Source organism: Nelusetta ayraudi, unplaced genomic scaffold (assembly GCF_046127955.1).
Source record: "Nelusetta ayraudi isolate G7.1 ecotype Tasmania unplaced genomic scaffold, CSIRO-AGI_Nayr_v1 ptg000013l, whole genome shotgun sequence".
NCBI classification, from domain to species: Eukaryota; Metazoa; Chordata; class Actinopteri; order Tetraodontiformes; family Monacanthidae; genus Nelusetta; species Nelusetta ayraudi.
Window position 1 is genome coordinate 2,144,199 of NW_027466063.1, and position 18,465 is coordinate 2,162,663.

The window sequence follows — 18,465 nt, forward strand, 5'->3', positions numbered from 1 at the left end:
ACTAGACTTACGCGCAGAGCCTTTCGACTTCATTCTCGACATTTTGACTTACTTCACTTTGACTTTAATTGCAACATTTCTATTTTATTCACGAAATTTCCTCTTTTTTACGTCAACTTTATTCTTAAAATTTTGACTTTAACCTTGAAATCTCAACTTTATTCTCAAATGGGAAACTTGAAAAAAAAATCCCATCTTCATTTTTTTTTCTCTTCTTGTGGCCCTAATCCTCTTCCGTGGAGATCTCCAGCTAGCAGCGAGATAAAAAAGCGATTTGTCACAGCAAGCCTTCATTTTACAAGAGAGTGATTATGCAGTGGGTCAGCGGGGCAGACTGCCAGGGCTATTTTGAGAGCTGCTTTTTAGGGTTTCTAATTTAATTTTGGAGCAAACTGAGCCCCACGCAGCACAGTCTGTTGCCTTGGAGCGAGATTCAGTAACAGATTAGCCGGCTACCGTATCAAAAAAGCACCAAGCGCTCATCATCGGTGCATTCACTCAGCAGATGTCTGGAATCCTACGCAGGGCACCTTTACAGCTACAGGTCAAAGTACAGGGTGCAGCTGTGGCTGTAAAACACCCAACACCCAACAACCCAACTGTTCACTCAAGCACTTCCCCTTCTCATCTTCTTCCCCTGGTGCTTGTTCTTGAATCTGGACGGACACAAAGTCCTCACAATGGTGGTCAGAGGAACACCTGCCAACCACAGCAGCTCACTGTCCATCAGGTTTCTGATGCGCCAGCACAAAGTATTTCTTCGCGAATCAATGGCGTAGATGTTCCTCCGAGACCCTCATGCGACATCCTCGTAATCGGCTCCTGCTGCCGCTCTTGTTGTTGTTGTTGCTGCTGCTAAAAGTGACTCATCTGCTGTTCCTGGTGCCCATCTGCTACCAATCTGCCTCCAACAGATCAAGCCTTGATGTAACTCAGTGGAACTTGACAGGTGGAGGAGCTGCACTCTGGATGTAGCAGAATAAAATACAGCTGCTTCCGTCTTTTTCCATGCCAAGCACTTTTTTTTTTTTTTTTTAGCACAACCTGATTCAGCAGAACAAAGTTTCATATCCAGATTCAAGTTGGCCAAGTTTGGTGGATGGGAAAAAATCTGCACGGCTGTGCTTTGCTGTTAAAGTTTCACTGCCAGAAGCTGCACGTCAGCGATCCAGCGTGCTGTGCCACTGAAAGATTTTTTTTTTTTTTTTTGTGTTATTTTAAAGGAACAGTGCATATTAATGAACATGTAAATGTAAATATGCCCGAATTAGCCAAAGGCTTTAGTTTTACAGCTTTTTTTGTAGAGAGATTCTAAGGGCTTTAGTGTACTTGGACTTGCCAGTGACCAGTTGGTGATAAAATAAGGCGACACTTCTGGTAACACAAGGCTGAGTATTTTAAAGCTGATTAACCTGCAGGACGTAGTCGAGGACGATGTGTCGGAAACACTTGCGCGTGGCGGTGAGGATGTTGGTAGCCTCCTCCACCTCGTGCTGCTTGTTGCGCGGAGCCTGGGCGTTCTTGATCAGCGCCGCCTCCTTCTCCTCGCTCACCTTGTCAAACTGCTTCTTGGCCTCTTTGAACTTGCGTAGGTCACTGACAAGGAAAAGTGGATAAAAAAAAAAAAGAGGGAGGAGGCAAAAGTTTACAAAGACGGACAACATTTTATTTTTTCGAAGTTTACTATGAGCAAAATGTTGCCAAAATCAGAATGCAGGATCATTAAATTAGCATTTAGCATCAGTTGTGAATACATTTTGAGATCCTTGACAGAGGTGAAAATGCTAAGGGTGCGGTACTCCAGACTATTTCCATGTAGAGGTAAAGGTTAGTTGAATGGAAAAGCCCTTTCTCGTCAACGGGAACAGACCAGTCACTCACAGGGGTAAAGGTTCTGTCTAGAAATGATGCAAGACAACTAGACTCAGCAAAGAGAAACACGCCAAATTGAAAGCGATCCGAAGAATCTTGATCAGGTGAAGGCAAAGTCATTTATTCACTTGGATTAAAACTGGTTTGATGCAGCTTCTATGATAAGTTCAGCGCTTAATGTTGCTTCTTTTTTTTTTTTTTTTTTTTTCAATATTTACAGTAAATGCTGCGCAGGCTTTAGCTCTCAGGATGCTGCCACTCTAACTACTTTCTCTGGAAAATATGGGCTCTGCTGATGTGATGAAAACAAGACACCGTTTCCTACATCTAGCCTCCTTAACTTATACAAGCAGTCTGGAATTGAGCACAGCACTGATAGGTTGGTAGATATGGGATGCTCATCATGCACTATCACACCGTGATGTGGACCCGTGTGAAAACCGTCTGCGCTGTGACGGCAGAAAGTCCGTCGATTCCACTGGATACTCACTCTTTGACGAATGATTGAAGCTGGGTCTTGATTGATCTCTGGGCCTGGTCAAACAGTATCTGTGGGAGAAGACAGAGAGAATGACTCCTCTTTGATAAAGTCTTCATGCACCCGACAACCTAAGCATAAAAAAAAAAAAATGCACTTGGGCAGTTTGTTGTAAAATGATAATGCATCTGCCGTCTTTCCCGTTTAGGTGTAATTGCTGTAATTAAGCCTCATTTAAACAAACAGAACAACAGTGTAAACTTTCCCCCATCAGGATGCAAACACAAGAAATGATGTCATTTGTTTATTCCTGGTTATGAGTCATACCCTCATTAACCTACATGATTTTTTTTTTTTTTGAAAGAAAAAGCCCCGGCATTAAAGTCCCTGTAAACAGGCCCTTGGGGCTGGACCGCAAGGCTGGCCAGGACAATGTGAGCAGTGTGGCTGGAGGGAGATAGCAGTGACAAACTGATTGAGTGGATCATGTGCTGAAAGTTTGCCGAGTGGCGAAAGCTGTCCGACGGTCAGCTGACGCGACCGCAGTTTCCGCTGGTGAGTCACAGTCACAGGGCTGCGTGTGGCCACTGGGGGCCGTCAGGGGAACTAATAAGAGAAAACAGCCAGCACCGCTGTGCCGCGCTGGAGCGCCTGCTCCACATTATGGGAGCCACAAATAAGACACAAACAGGTTTCCAACTAATTTGGAGATGGTGATCATGCTAATGCTATAGAGACAGACTCAACTATTAGTCAAATTAGAGCAAAAAATACATTCAAAAGAAAGATGGGGAATAATGACCCAAAAAACTATCCATTTCACTAATAAACTGAAAAATGTAATAGTGATTGTGTGTTTCACCATGTTTTCAGTGTGATTCTGGCTGCCTAGCAGACCATGTAGCACTAACAAAACACAGGACTGAAAGGGAAAAAAAAAAGCATCTCGGTCACTCTGCTGCCTGCTGTAGTGGGATCCTTCATGACAGGAACTGCCTCAGCGCCTCGACATCAGCAACCTTGCAAGCTAACCAGAGGACAGAACATCCACATAATCAGATCTGATCTCCTGGGCACCCCTGACAAGGTCGAGGAGGGGCAGGGGAGCGGACTGCTAGGGATGAAGAGGGATCTCCGCTTATTGCGCGGGAACTGCACGAGGTGCCGTTTAATCCGGCACCATATTCCATGAAATTTCTGTTTGTTTTCATGTTGTGGCGCTGCGGTTTAGTTCAACACAGTGATGCTGCTTTCACGCTCAATTTACTGTGCACAACTAATCGACAGGGAAGGAGCCACAGTGGGGAAATAAGTTCAGTAGTGAGCCGTAAATGTTTGATGATTTTTGTGGCGGCCACCAGGTTCCAGTACTTCTTTCACTTCAGGGAAACCTGACAAGCTTCTGTGAGAATGAACAGGAAGAGCTGCATATTTGCCAGGAGACCGGCTTCGGTCTAAACGTGGGATGACACTTCCTCTATTCCACCACATAAAAATTACGCTACAGCTTCTTCACAGAAATTCAAAAACTACAGGTACAGATTTTCCCTCACGTATCCATAAAACGAGAACAAAGCTTCTGGAAATCGCCGATTAGTTTCAGCAAACAGAACCAAGAACGCAGTCAGTGTGTAATTGTCTTTCTCAAAGTCGCTGTGGCATTTCTGCAAATGTTCTGTCATTTTCCCACGTCCCGCCGACGGTCATCTGAAAACGGAGCCATTTCCCCTCTCTCGGCCCGCTGCAGCCTTTCCCAGAAGCAGTAAAAGCCTCGTGACAGTTAAAGAGCTGCTGCGGAGCGTCTGTCCGGCCGAGCTCTGTCCACCCCCTCCCCCCCGCCAGCTGTAAAGGGGGAAGAGAAGACGGACAAAAGAAAACGCATCCGGTTTCACACGGTGGCAGCGGGAGCAGCGTACCGTGTGATAGTTGATCATCTCCTGCAGGCTCTCTGCGAACTTCATGAGGCTGGACTGAGGGAACAGAAGCACAGCGAGAGTCAGCACAGCACAAAAACATCCAACAATTCACTAAACATGCAAATAGTATTTATATACCACGTTTGACAGACAGGTATTTGTGTGATTTAGATTGTCTGCACTTTGGAAACGCTATAAACGTTGGGAAAGAATTCTTTGGGCTGGGGTTACTCTTCTCTCTAAAATCACCCAGTGGCAAAACTCCAAACCCAAGGGAGAGGCGAGGAGCGAAAAACACAAAGGCAGACAGGAAGTTGTAGCCCGGCGCGACAGAATTCGTGAAACACAAAAAAAAAAAAAAAAAATGACATTGGAAAGACTCAGTGACATTACAAGAACAAGGTCAGACATTTTTTTTTCTATTTTGGTTCTACCTGACGGTGACATATCGTAAGCATTTTACTCAAAGGGGACGTAAATAAATTGGCAAACTGGGAGGAAGTACGGGAGGTATTTTGATTACGCTCCATGAATTCCTCTGCAGAGGATGTTTTGCTTTTCTAGAATCTAAGAGTTGTGGAGAAAGTAGTTCTGATATTTCTGCATGTGATCACGGTTTATTTGTTTACCTCAATGACCTCATCCTTGGTTGACTGCTGGGCCAGCTCCCGGATCCCGCTGACAAACTGCTTGTTGGCTGCGTTGTAGGCTTTCCCCGCGTCAATCATCCCGATGCACAGCTTCACCAACTGCAGGAGAAAAGAGGGATGACATTTAAGAAGGAGGAGCGAAGGAGGATAAGCAATAATGAACTGACAAAAAAAAAAGAAACCCTGCAGATTTGGTGCGAGAACTATATTTAAAAGTAAAAGACGTTGTTGTAATTTGATCATGCAGACGATGAAACTCAAGACAACGAGGAGCTGAGTGATTCGGTTGGAAGCCGAGCGGCAATCACAACATCCCTTCTGACTCATTGGGGGCAAATATAATTTCAGGTTATGTAAACTCATGGCAAATGCTGCCAGCGCTGCGTCTTTCCCACACAGGGGATGACACAACATGCAAATGTGCCAAATGTGCAGCAAAAGCTGGAACACAATGCAACAAAATCTCACTCTGATGAGTTTCCTTCATAGCCGGGAGATCGGCTGTCTGCTCAAACCCACCCCCCAAAAAAACCCCACTCACGCCAAAAATAAAATCCTCTTTTTAACTCTCAGACAAATATTTACTTTTTCACACATTAAAACTGCAAAAATTGCCACATGGGATTTAATTAAAGGGGCCTGCACACATGACTCAACGTAACTGACAGCAGACCAAAAATTCAGGGCCATCCGAAACTTCAGCTGGAAGAGACAAAGAGTCAAACGCTTCAAGTACGCACTCTATATTAGTACAGCTAGCGCACACACTGTCCGCCTCACATTTGTGCATATCATATACTGACCTTGTTGTGCAGGATGTACTGCACCCGTCAAGAGCATTAAGTTATAAATAGGAGGAGGCCTGAAGGGACCAGAGTTTGTGTCCTGGAAGCATTTAGCTTCGCATTTTCATGTCTCTGACTTGGTCAACAGATTTTCCCTTTAAGTACTTGAAGAGAAATTTGACCTTTTTCAGCTAAACACCAAGTTTAATCTACAAAAATGCATCAACAGCATACAGACAATGTTTTATCTGAGTTGAATTAGTGAGGCGTCGACAACGGAAAGAGTGCAACTGATGACAAAACCGCATGCTGACACACTTCAGACTCACGGGGGATGAAATGCTACAGTTCAGGGAGTCTAATGCGTAGTACGTGTCTCTTGAAGGGAGGGTGCGTGGTGGGGGAGGCGTACTTTGGACTCCACAGTCCCGCATCTGTGACTCCACCCATGGACGCAACACAACCAAACAGCCAAAGTAATGCAACAATGGAGCCACTCCCTCCCCAGCAGATCCTTCCTCTCCGGAGCTGAAGGGGAAGTGAGGCTGGGGTTGAGTCACAGAGGCGGGGGGGTGGCTGAGCAGGAGGAGGAAGACGAGGAGGAGGAGGAAGAGGCAGAGGGTGGAACTGAGGGGCTTTAGGCCCGAGATGTTGCAAGCTCAAGATATTTCCTCCAGCTGGGGAAAGAATATTCCGGCTGTGAGGAAGGGAGGGAGGGAGGGACTGCCTATCAGCGCTGGAGATACTGGAGAACAAATAACAACTTTGGCAAAGTGGGTTCACTGACACACAGTGTTAATGAGAACTGCTGGGGGAAACTGCTGCAAGTAGCAATTTATTTGGCAGAAAAAAACAAGGGTGGAAGTTAGAGCTTCCCTTCACTGGGAAAAAAAGTGACAAACAAAAATTAGTAGTTTGGAAAAAGAAAATCCAACTTGATCCATTTTCCTTTCGATTTTGATATGCAGATTTATTTTAATCACATATTTTGACACCAGAAAATTTTGAGGAAAATCATGGAGCAAAAGCTAATGAACAGGAAATAAGATCAAATCAATCACTGCACTGCAGCTTTTTTGTTCCATGCATGTATGTATGAATGAATGCCACATGTACTAAAACATTCACCTATGTAAAATCTAAATTGTGAAAACTGGGTAATTAACAGCTACTAATTATTACTGTTGGGGAAAATACTGAATCTGTGCATTGATAACGTGACTACAAGTAATGAGAATTAATCAAAGACCTGCAACATGAGATCTAAACCTCCGCTGAGCCACGGCTTTAGGAATAATACATTAACTCAGTGACACACACCCATCCATTACATATTTCCCCACACAAAGCGGCCTCCAAAGCTGGGAGTTCACACACAAGGACAAATGGGCAAAGTCAGCAATGTTTCCCATGGGTGGGACTCACCTTGTCGAGCTTGGATTCCAGCTCGCACACGTCCCCCTCCACTTCCTCGATGGTGGCTCTATTGGGAAAGACAAAGAGAAACGCTTTAAAATTCCTATTCTACACATTTCCGCCTCGAGACACAGGGTGATGGAAAAACGACGCACACTTCAATCCACACACTCCCACTACACACTACTTTCTGCTTTAGCACTGTTTTCCATTGTTTGATGATCGATTCCATTGGAGATGTCAGACGGCACTTTTAACTTGAAATCAAAACACACAAACGCACACTTCATCCTGACCCCACCATATGTCTTTATCCATTAGGATTTGAGTCACAAATACGTCATATATTCCCTTTGACATTGTTAAAGTTAATTCCAAGGCTTAGAGTCAAATCAACACCAACGACTCAAATTACATTACACACTCTCTTGGTCCCGACAGCAGATTGCACACTGACACACACCACTGTGCCTTGCCAAAGCGAGCAACAGCATTGCAAGTGATGCTCCAGGCCTGGAGTCAGGTCGGGCAGCTTGCCCTGCAAAATGTGAATAAGCACAGCCTGCTTCTCCACAGGACCAGAAAGATGGAAATGTGTGGATTCTGAAAGAGTAAACCCAAGGTAGGCTCATGTCAGCCCAGCACAGACTGGCTGAATTAAACACAGCTAGATTTGAACACAGTTTGGGTGACAAATTATAAAATTGGACCTTGGACATCGATTCACGTATGCTAAAACTACTGATTATTGTAGATAAAGTAAAGAGAAACACAATGATCAGCGGCATTAACAACAATTGAACTAGACGAGAAAATATTTGCTGGACATCTTTTCCTCCAACTTAATGTGTGAACAGAGCTACATTTTGTAGAGCTCAGTGTGGAAGAAACAGCTAAAGGCAACCAGCTTTCTGGGTGAATCATGCTTTTGATATTTTAAACAACTTATCAGTGGCACACAGGAAGCCAGGTTCACTCTCCACATAATGAGGGCACAAGAAAAGGCATCTTTATTACTGGCAGCTAGTGGGGAAATTAGGCCGCTCTGTCTGTTTGCATTAATTTAAGATTACATGGAAGTTAAGCCTATTATGCAACTGCACTTGATTTGATGTCAGGGGTCAGTATAAGCGGATGGCGTAATGCAAGATAACGTTGGCGAGGTGCTTCAGACAGGAACACTCTGGAGGTGAAATTAGATAAAGTCGCAGGATATTTCATACCTATCAAGGAAACCAAAACCTTTGCTGGCATGTTTGACAATGTTAAAAATCTAAACTATTGGATTTTTTACATACTGCAAAAGGTGACTTTATAATCCCTGGAAACTAAACCCGTCTGAGGTTAAACTTCAGTCAAAAGTCTGCGGGGTGACCAATATTTTTCCGGCTGCAGAGCAGTGCAATCCATTTGATGCGGCGCACCGCTGCTGAACCTGCGCTCTGACTGGCTAATTGTCGCAGTGGCTGGAAAGGATCACACAGACATTCATTTGCTGGCTGCACCGCGAGGAGAAGGGAATAAATCTGTCTTGCAGCTGTGTAATTATACTCAGAAAAAAAAATGTCCAACAGCAAACTGAGCTGGAGCGTCTTTGAGCATCCGCGTTGGCTGCTCTGCTCGCTCATCCGGTGCCAAAGATGCATCGCACAAAAGACAAGGAGCCTCGTGGAGAGAAGGCCACTCCAGCCTAGAGTCACAGCACGCAGTAGTTTCCAGTTTTAGTTAGGGAAAAAAAAGACTTCCCAAAGGCATCTCGCTCGTTCTTCTCCAAGGACGCTAACTAATCTGGTCATATTCTGAGCAGCTGCAGAAAAAGATTTTGTCGGATCTGCGATCTCAGCAAACCAGCTGCCTTGCAAGGTTAGTTTATCAGTGAGCTTGGCAGGGAGGCTCATGTATGGGCTTAGCTCAGCAAGAAGAATACTGGGTGGTTGAAAATATTGAAATAAAAGGAAAAGTCTAGGATCTTTATTTCTATCGCCAAGGACTTTTTGCATTTGACAAAGCTGTGAGAACACAACAGTTTCCTTCAAACTCTTGTAACTCGAGCACAACAAGGGAATCTGGTGAAAGTGCTGCCAGAGGATAAGAGAAGGAGGGGCGCTGGCAAAATGAAAAAGTGGGCCATCGCCTCACAGCTCTGACCTTGGAGCTCGTCCAGCCAGAGCTGGGATAATGAGAAGAAGAAAGCATGAGAGAATGAAGGAACTCTGGACTCTGGGATCCGAGTTCCAGGCGTATTGAGGGGGGGAGACGCTGCATTCATGGACACTTCATGGAGACCAGCATACACCCAGAGGACCGACGATGATTCGGAACTGAAAAGAAACAGCGTTCCGGTCTTCTCGGGGCGCACTGAGTCATTTCTAGCAGCTGCCGTGGAAGAAGGAAGAAAAAGTTTTCTTCGATTGTCCACGAGATGTAACGATCGAGCGGCTCCATTTTCCCGAGAAGTCAACTCACGCTGAGGCATTCAGCCACGACACACCCCGACTCTGACAGGAGACGTGTGGGGGGAAGTGTGAATAAAGTACTGGGTATGAAGTGAGGGAAGCCAAAAGATCAAATATATATGACTCAAGGGAAATTAGAGAATACAATATTACTTTTCTGCAGTTCAAAATGACAATGTTGTGTCTGCCTGCCGAGGTGAGAATTCCACTTCTCAGCAAAAACCAAGGAAATCATTTTTCCCCCCGCAATCCACAAAAAAATAACATGGGAGCCACACATTCTCAACACACTGACAGAAAGAAGCCTCAAAATGGCAGTCTGGCATCAGTCTGCTGCACCTCACTGTTTGGCTGTTGTGGGGGATGAGGAACGAGCGACGTCGATGTGGGGATTCCACTCCGAGTGGAAAGTGGAACTCCACAAGCGAGCCATGACTGAAAGGAGCAAAGGAAGAAGCAGCAGCGGCGGCAGACCAGAAGGCTGTATTTCCATGGAGACGTTATCAGAGGAGAACACCTACACGAAGGAGCAGACAGCAGCAGGCCTCACATGTCATGAATTTGTAACAAGAATTACCAGGTCAGTTCCTTTGAATTAGGGATGCAAATGATCAATTCATTCATTAACCGTTAGATGGTTGACCTTGTCGATCGCTTAACGATTAATTGATAAGCGCCCTCAACATTTCTCCTCTGCCACTACACTGTTATAATGATATTAATTACCCGTGTAAAAAATGTTCAATGACTTGCGACTAATTTAATTTAATCAACTAAATTCTTACTCGACACGTTAACAATTAATCGATAATCGATTAATTGTCAACGTTCCTAGTTTGAATCATCAACTGTTACTGCGGCTGGTGTCTAGTTTTAGCCACTCAGCTTCATTTGGGTCGCGTCTGTTGAAATTGTTTAATAAAATGGGTTAGCGGGAAAAATTGTCAGCAACTTCTACCACGAGGGAAGGATGTAAAATGGAGAAGCGAAACAGGCTGCTCTCTGCGCTGTTTGGGTGTGAGGGTGAAGCCGGGGCTAAATAAAGAGAGCCGTGGTATGAAGGAGACTACAGCCCAGTGCGGCTTGCAAGAAAAAAAAACCCTGGCTCGTAAAACCACATCAGTGAGAGGCAGGCCAAGTCAACATCAGCGAGGAAATGTTTGGATCTTATTTCACTCTGAGTCGACCGGATTCGTGCGGACGACCAGAGGTCCACACAATGCAAGACGGAGTTCCGTGAGCGGTTTACGCCGATGAGTGGAGCCATCAGCTCCAAGTGGAGCAGCAAGATAAACATTGAGATCCGTATTTAACACGCAAAGACGGTTTCCTGCACGGTGACTGGCCGACACAACCGCACAGAGACACAACACGGGGCAACTGACGTTCCTGCTCAACGGCTCACAGACTTATTGATATCATTAGTGTGGAGCAGTGTTTCTCAACTGTTAGATCGCCACCTAAAAGAGGGTTGCAGAGTGGTTTTGACTAGATCGCAGCTTTGTGGGCAATCCCCCTACTGGCCTTTCTTTGTTTTTTTTTTAAAAAAAAGGAATTTTAATATATATATATATATTTAAAGAGAACATCCAGAGACACACAATTCAATTCAATAATTTATTGACTCAACATGAGTGGCCAAGCATTTTTATTTTTGTGGAATGAATTTGAGTGCTGTGGAATAAATTCAGGTCGCGACTTCATGATAAGGGGGAAAAAATGTGGGTCCTGAGACTCCACCAGTTCAGAACCACTGGACTGGAGGAGTCACATGAGGATACACGCATAACTGACTCAAATCTAGCATCCCTTCGCGCTTCTAGAATATGTTTTTTTTTCGGGACTGTAGCTCAGGAGGTAGAGCAGGTTGTCCAGTGACCAAAAGGTTGGCGGTCAAAATCCCGCTCCATCCCAGTCTGTCTTTGAGTCCTTGGGCAAGACACTGAACCCTGAATTGCTCCAATTGGGGCTAGGCAGCGCTTTGCATGGCAGCAGCCACCCATTGGTGTGTGAGTGAATGGGTGAATGAGAGGCCATTGTAAAGCACTTTGGGGTACTGTGAAGGTGCTGGAAAGCTCTATATAAGTGCAGTTCATTTACCATTTCACCTCAATGGAGAGAAAAACTACAAATGTCAAATTTGAGAGGATAGAACAGGCCACTTCAATAACACTCAAAATTGTATATTATTGGACTACATCCACTTAATTTTGCTACAATCGTTGATACTGAGGTAAAAAAAAACAAAAGTTGTTTCACGTCAAAAAGCTCTATAGAGCTCTGGAAGCAACAAAAACAGCGTATTGTCCTTCCTGTGTTGTACAGAACCTCTAGCACAGTCACAGTTCTGACTCACACACACACTATAGTAGCCTCTGTAAAATCAGAGACACCTCATTCTTTTGCAGTGAGTCCACAACCAAGATCCCATACAAAGAGCCCCGCCTCTGGGGCTCCGTGTGGCTGCCAGCAGCAGCAGCAGCAGCAGCAGCAACCAACGAGGATGGACTGAATTCATCCGCAGGTGCATCACTTGTTGAGTGAGATTTGCTGCTTCCATAATTTGATCCATCCATCCATCCATCCATCCATCCATCTACCCATTTAGTTTTTTTTGGACAGACCAGTCAAGTCAAAGACAAATTCCCACAACTGTAGTCAATGAAAATCAATCTATATTCCTTTGCGTTCCTCCCCACCTTAGGAAAATTCTCTCATCATGCAATCTGTAAATATGCTGCTGAAGATAATTTGATTCATTCATTTAAAGCTCGAAGTTTCTTTTTTCCCTGCCACTGTTGCTTCATGCTAGCCCTGAAGGGATCACCTCTAAATAAGAGATGATTGATTGACAAACAACTGGTACTATGTTACTACTTTGTTGCTTTGTTTTTTATTGTGTTGGGGATTTCACTGTAAATTTAATGAGCGGTGCTTTGGTCAAACTGGTTGATCACTCAGTTCGGCTTGGATTGTCAACATAAATGTGCGTTTTCAGTCAAGAATGATGTTGCAATGCAGGAAATCCTAATTTGCAGTCAAACTAAATGCCATCCTCGGGTTGTTTTGTCCCAGTCACAGTATTTATTAACACAAAGTCCTGTCAATTCCATTCAATTACATTCACATGTAACCGTGATGCAGCTGCAGCAGTGCACACTCAGCCCAGGGCAGGCTTACTTCAAACTGGCTATAAATAATCCAATTTAGATATGTCAGACTGCATTACAGCTGGCTTTGATGTTCTCAAATGATATTTTACAAAGTGTCCTGTAGCAGCGGGTTATCTTCTCTACCCTCCAGTCCAGACAGCACTTCTGTCTGAGTCTGATGTTTGCTATTTTGTGTGCTTAAATCATATTACACTAATTATACAGACTATTTCGGGGGTTTTCACCCCCCAGAAGTCTGTCTAAAGTCACGACTTTAGCAGTACGAAGTAGGACGGCAGTAACAAAGATGGAAGAAAGCAGAAAGAGAGGGTAAAACAATGACGACTGGGAATTAAAACGTTCATCAAAAATGAAAGTGGAGCTGGTGGTGGAAACAATTCTTGACTTTGAATCTGTTTGTGTGGATGGACACGTGAAGAATGGAGGTAATTCAACACCATGACGTAGATCCTGGAATTGTTAGAGAGTAGAGGTGTGCGTGTGTGCATGTGTGTGTTTGTGTGTGTCCTGCTGTGTGGTCCAAAAAAGGCCATAGAAGCATGAGATTCAACACTATCAACAAGATGAGGTCATTCCTTCAAGATAAACACAAAGGCTGTGGGGAATTTCTGCCTGTTGTTGGAATCAGTGCATTAATACCGCAGGATACCGCAGGATCCGGAACGTGGCAGTCCGACCAAAGAGCTGGATTTAAAGTTGGACAAGTCACGCAGGTCAGACTGGTGTTTGCTGTTGGCAAACAGTTTCCCTTTCATTTATTCAAATGAACCACAAGGCGTGGAGAGATTTTTAAACAAGCCGGAAATCAATCTGATGTCGCCATTTGGTACAAGTGGTAGTTGACTAAAGAATTACACCGTCTACTTGTACCAAGAATGAATGAAATATCAACGTGCCATAAAGAAGATCATGCAGAGGACAGCGCAGACCCACATCTCCGTCCTGCTGTACCATCACATCCACTTCATTAACCATTGAGTGCCTTAATTAATGACTGCTGAAAAGGAAACGGATCGTGGCAAGATCAAATTAAACCACAGTAAACCCTCGAGCGCTAACGAGCCTGTAGCCAAACCCCCGCAGGGAAATGAAGGGGTCTGCGAAGCTCCTCCTCTGATTCGCAGCTTTACAGCTGAGCTCAGTGACTCAAGGGAAACTGCAACCGGAGCTGGCCCACCGGTGACTTCATGTTGTGGCACAGGGCCAGGGGTCGGCATGAGCAGAAAATGACCAGGAGCAAACGGTCATGTTAAGGTGATTAAAAAAAAAAGAGAGACACAGAGAAAGAGAGAGAGAGAGGGTTCAGCTAAGTTCAGGCAGGTTCGGGGATACCGGCCAGAAAACTGTACACACACTAGGGACGTTAAAAATGAATCAATTATCGATTAATTGTTGATTAAGAATTTAATCGATTAAATTAAATTAGTCGCAATTAATTGAACATAGTTAATATCATTATAACAGTGTAGTGGCAGGAAAGAGCAATTCAGCTGTAGATCCTGTGATGGTCATAATATACGTAGAACAACTTAAACAATTTTTTTTTTAAAAGTTGAAATGTAACCCCGAAATATTGAACTGCCAACACATATCTCATAGTGTTATTTTGACATTGGTAGAATAAATAACCATTTCAAAATCCTATTTCACTCACACAGTTTTAGGTTTGAACTCTCAAACTTGACAAGAAAACATCTTGACAAGCGTTGCGTCTCTCAACAGGGATATCAAGGTTTACGGCCAAAAATACATATTTTTCGGTGGAGTGGGTCCCCTCTGGGCCAAGAGGAGAGTTCAAGAGCAGAGATAGCTTCAGACTAAAATGAGGAGGAGAGCAAAAAAAAAAAAAAAGGGAATAAATCAATACAAATAAGAAATGGCGGGGTGTGCCAAATTACCACTTGAAAACAACCCACTTCACATTTGGGGGCTCCATATTCTCTGGCACCGAGTTGAAAGCAAACACCAAAATGGAAACAGATGTGAAGCGAGCAGGCTCCTCCGCACTGCTGCATGTATGCTCTGTGTTTTCAGCCATCTCTCTCTGTCTCCCTCTAGTCTAGGCTGGCCAAACACAATGCCTGGGAGGAGGTTGAGGGGGGGCTGGAAAAATAGGAATAAATCCTGGCGGTCAGAGTGGAAAGCTTGACTCTTGAGATTCTCTGATCAGCTCCAACTCATCAGCCTTAAAGTGGACATGTGGACTGGAAACTCCTGGGGTTGTCGCCGCTGAGGGACAAAAGTAGATGGAAGAGCAGAGGTGGGAGGTGGTGGTTTGCTTTAGACTGACATTGTAAACAACAGCCTGGAGATGTTTAAAATAGAGATATCCTGGTATTAAAAGAACAAAGTGCCTTTTGAAGTCATAGATGGCAACATGAAGAAAATGTGCCTCCGTAGGGAAATCTAATGGTGGAATTCACAAGATGACCTCGGACCGGTCAAATCAAAAGAGGTCAATGAGAAAGAGGAGTAAATAAAAATGTCAGCTTCACTCAGCTGACTCAGCAGTCTCGTCAACAGTCAAGTTAGGATTTGGTTATCGACTCAATTTTCATTATCGGCCTACTGTTTAATGGTTAAGTAGGGGGTGGATGAATGTGAAACTCATCCCCAAGGTTGGTTAATTGTTTTTTTGCACACCATACATGAAATGTAAACACAATCTTGTCAAATGAATCGTTCAAAATGAAAAGACTTATCATTCAACTGAATCCAAAAGACTTCTCATTCGCTGTCATTCATGAAAAGTCAGAATAAGTCCTGGCTTGACCTACAAATGACTGACTTGCCTGCATATAAAGAAGTTAAACAGTACAGATTGTACAGAACTTATTTCCAAGCACTGCACATGTAAGATTAACGCTGAACGGCAGTGACTGTTGGAAATCCTCTCTGGTTTGATAAAATGTCCATCAGTGTGACACACTGGTCGCAGTGACTCAGGCCTCCTCTGCTATCAGATATCGGTCGAAAACCACGTGCTGCTGATGGCCATGAGAAGGCAGAGCCGGTGACAACAGTTGGGTCAGTATTTGCAGAATGCAAAGAGAAGTGCCATGCAGGCCAACGGCACGCTTTTACAGCAGCACAGGGACTGGCCAATCACACTGCCCAGTTCAAAACCTCAACAGCCTTGGAAATACCCAGTTCCTCACCAAGGCTTTGACCGAGCGGCTGCGAGTAAGTCAAAATGAGAGAGAACTTTCCCTTCAATCAAACTTCTGAGGGCGAGGCTGTAAAGGAAAGAGTCTGATTGTCACAAAACAAAACTCCCATTCTTCTGCAAACTACTTTCTAACATCTGTTCCTTGTTTTTGTAAAAGAGGATGTTGCAGCAGCGACGAGAGGAGAGGCCGAGAGAGGAAACGGGAGTGCGTTCTCAAACCTGTGTGTGTGTAGAGTGAGCTTGTGTCCACACTGCGTCTGGACACAAAAAGTTAAAAACGCCCCATATCTAAATAGACCCTCAAGCCACATCACTTTTGCACACAAACCCAAATTTGCTGCTTCAGTCATTTTTGATCATTTACTAGGTGCGCATGTAGGATTGGATGTTACTCTCATGATACCCCCCACCTGATCATTTCTGAAGGGTGGGGGACAAAAGAGACTAAGTCAAATCTTTTAGGGGCCTAAATTTTAGTTCTGTGATTTGTTGGGTTTAAACTAGGAATACCAATAAACCCATTTTATTTATTTATTTTCATCTAAATCATCCATCCTATACACTGAATTACTACATGAATAGATCTCTGTTCACAACTTCCTGAGGTCCTCAGTTTTGGCTTCCAGCTGAGATGAATGATTTGCTGGGCCCATGACGTGAAGATGATTGGAAGTGGAGCAAACATGGCAGCCAACTGTCACCTGGCTGGGATGAGGGATGGTGGGAGATCCATCCATCAAATGTCAATACCATCTGTGACATCACAGGGGGCTGATTTCCTGAACTGTTTCTTTTAATACAAACTTTGTAGGAATAAAAGAGGAACAAGCAAAAGAAACGGAAAGGATTTTCCTTGACAGGACAGAGAAAGAGATTATGGTGCGAATATCAAAGTAAATGTTGCATTTTATTTTTTTTTAAGTCCATAATAATGTGTACTTTGAATTTTGCCCGTTATGGCCCAAGCAATAAAATGAGTTGGTAAACCCTTGACAAATGGAAGACTAGGAGAACAACAAGCTGTTATTAAAATTCAGTTTAAAAAGACGCAGCTGAACATTACAGAGCCACTGTCTCCTTGTGCATGCACCAAATTTTAGGCGTTGGTAAATGGAGGGTTATGACACAGATTGCCACTTCCTCATTTATTTTTCATACATGTTCTCTCCATCTCCATAATTCATATCCAGTAAGCCACTTCCAGAACAGCGTTTGGCTCCTCGTGAGACACCACCACCACAGTGGTCACCAAGTTTGCGTTTGGCTCGCTCGCTCGCTCGCTCGCTCGCTCTCCTCCTCAACGCCCCACTAGTTTTCTCCCGAGACAAAAATAGAAAAGTGGCCGGCGACAGACAGCTAACAACGGCTAGTTAATGCTGATTAACTCGGGTTTAAGGGCGACACCACAGGATACTTTATTCGACTCAATAACTGCGTGACGTAGGCGAAAGCTGAGGTGTCAGCACTCACCTGAAGCGCGGGGAGTCCTTCAGACATTCCTCGAAGTCCACGGTGATCTTCATGTTGCCACAATGAGTGTCGCCGCCGGTGTGAGCTCCTCTTGATGAGGACAGTAATCCAGGCTGAGTCCTTCGGGCTGATTAGCTTGTTTGCTACCGTGAGTGTAGTGGTGTCCGGGCAGTTGGCTTCCCACTCTGTCACTACTCCGCTAGCCAGCTAGCCTCATGGGCCAGCAGCTATGATTAAAACCTCGCCGCGCTGCGACCATAAAATACCCCTTCCGATGACTGTGTGACTGCCGAACGAGGGAGAAAGAATCGTCTTTTCAGGCGCAGTGGTCAGCCCTGAAACAGAAAGTGTCGTCCGGTAGCTAGGTCATACTAGCAGCCAGTGGGAGATCAGCTTTTCTTCAGTGCGGATAGTACTACACACTCCCGAAGATCGTCTACGCGGGGACAGATGGGTCTAGTGTAGACGTTCCGTTTCTACGACACTCGTTGTTAAAACGGGGTAACGCACCAGAAAATTACCGGTTAAACTAAATCAGTGGCACTTTTCTTTTCTTTATCCACCAGGTATTCAGAGATGTTGTTTGTGCGGGCAAAACCGTTAAGCATGCTACAATATTCAGACTGAGGCAACAAATAAAAGACTGGTTTAAAAGTTTAGGGAAGCAGTGTGGGATTCCATAGATTAGTAACTGCTAAATTGTAACCGTAACTCATTTATGACTATCCTCACATTAAAAACGGTAATCGGTGCATATTTTTAGTGTGATGCCTTAATAACTATACTGATTTGTTGCTGCTTTCAAGTAGCATTGTTGCAGACAAATGCATTATGACGGACGGACGGTCTTCGGAAGTATAACATAAAGGGCAATAACGGAGTGTGGCACACTGTACGGTTTGTGGCGAAATTAGAAGTGTCGCCCGTCGTCTTTTCCGAGACGATCTTTGTGTCAGTTGACAGGCGCTTCCTGATCCATTGGAATTACCATTGACGCCGCCTGCACACATAGCAAGAAGGAGGAGGGGAGGAGGAGGAGGACGGCCTCCGCATATGTGGACTAATCTCTGCTCTTGGGTC

The 18,465-nt window shown here is 44.4% G+C and overlaps 1 protein-coding gene across 2 annotated transcripts in view; it reads right to left on the minus strand.

Moving 5' to 3' along the window:
- The window catches only part of LOC142885916 (arf-GAP with coiled-coil, ANK repeat and PH domain-containing protein 2-like), a 37,354-nt gene extending 19,537 nt beyond the window's left edge, over positions 1–17,817 (minus strand). The window contains exons 1-6 of one of the 2 annotated variants that reach the window (XM_076022714.1): positions 17,386–17,812; positions 7,127–7,184; positions 4,896–5,015; positions 4,267–4,320; positions 2,363–2,421; positions 1,413–1,596 (exon numbers count right to left, since the gene is read on the minus strand). In XM_076022714.1, the coding sequence (XP_075878829.1) occupies positions 1,413–1,596; positions 2,363–2,421; positions 4,267–4,320; positions 4,896–5,015; positions 7,127–7,184; positions 17,386–17,438 (528 nt within the window). In that variant the 5' untranslated portion in view covers positions 17,439–17,812. Of the gene's footprint in view, positions 1–1,412; positions 1,597–2,362; positions 2,422–4,266; positions 4,321–4,895; positions 5,016–7,126; positions 7,185–17,385 lie in introns of both variants that reach the window. The other variant, XM_076022715.1, reaches the window with a different exon arrangement.
- Between the last annotated feature and the right edge of the window lie 648 nt (positions 17,818–18,465).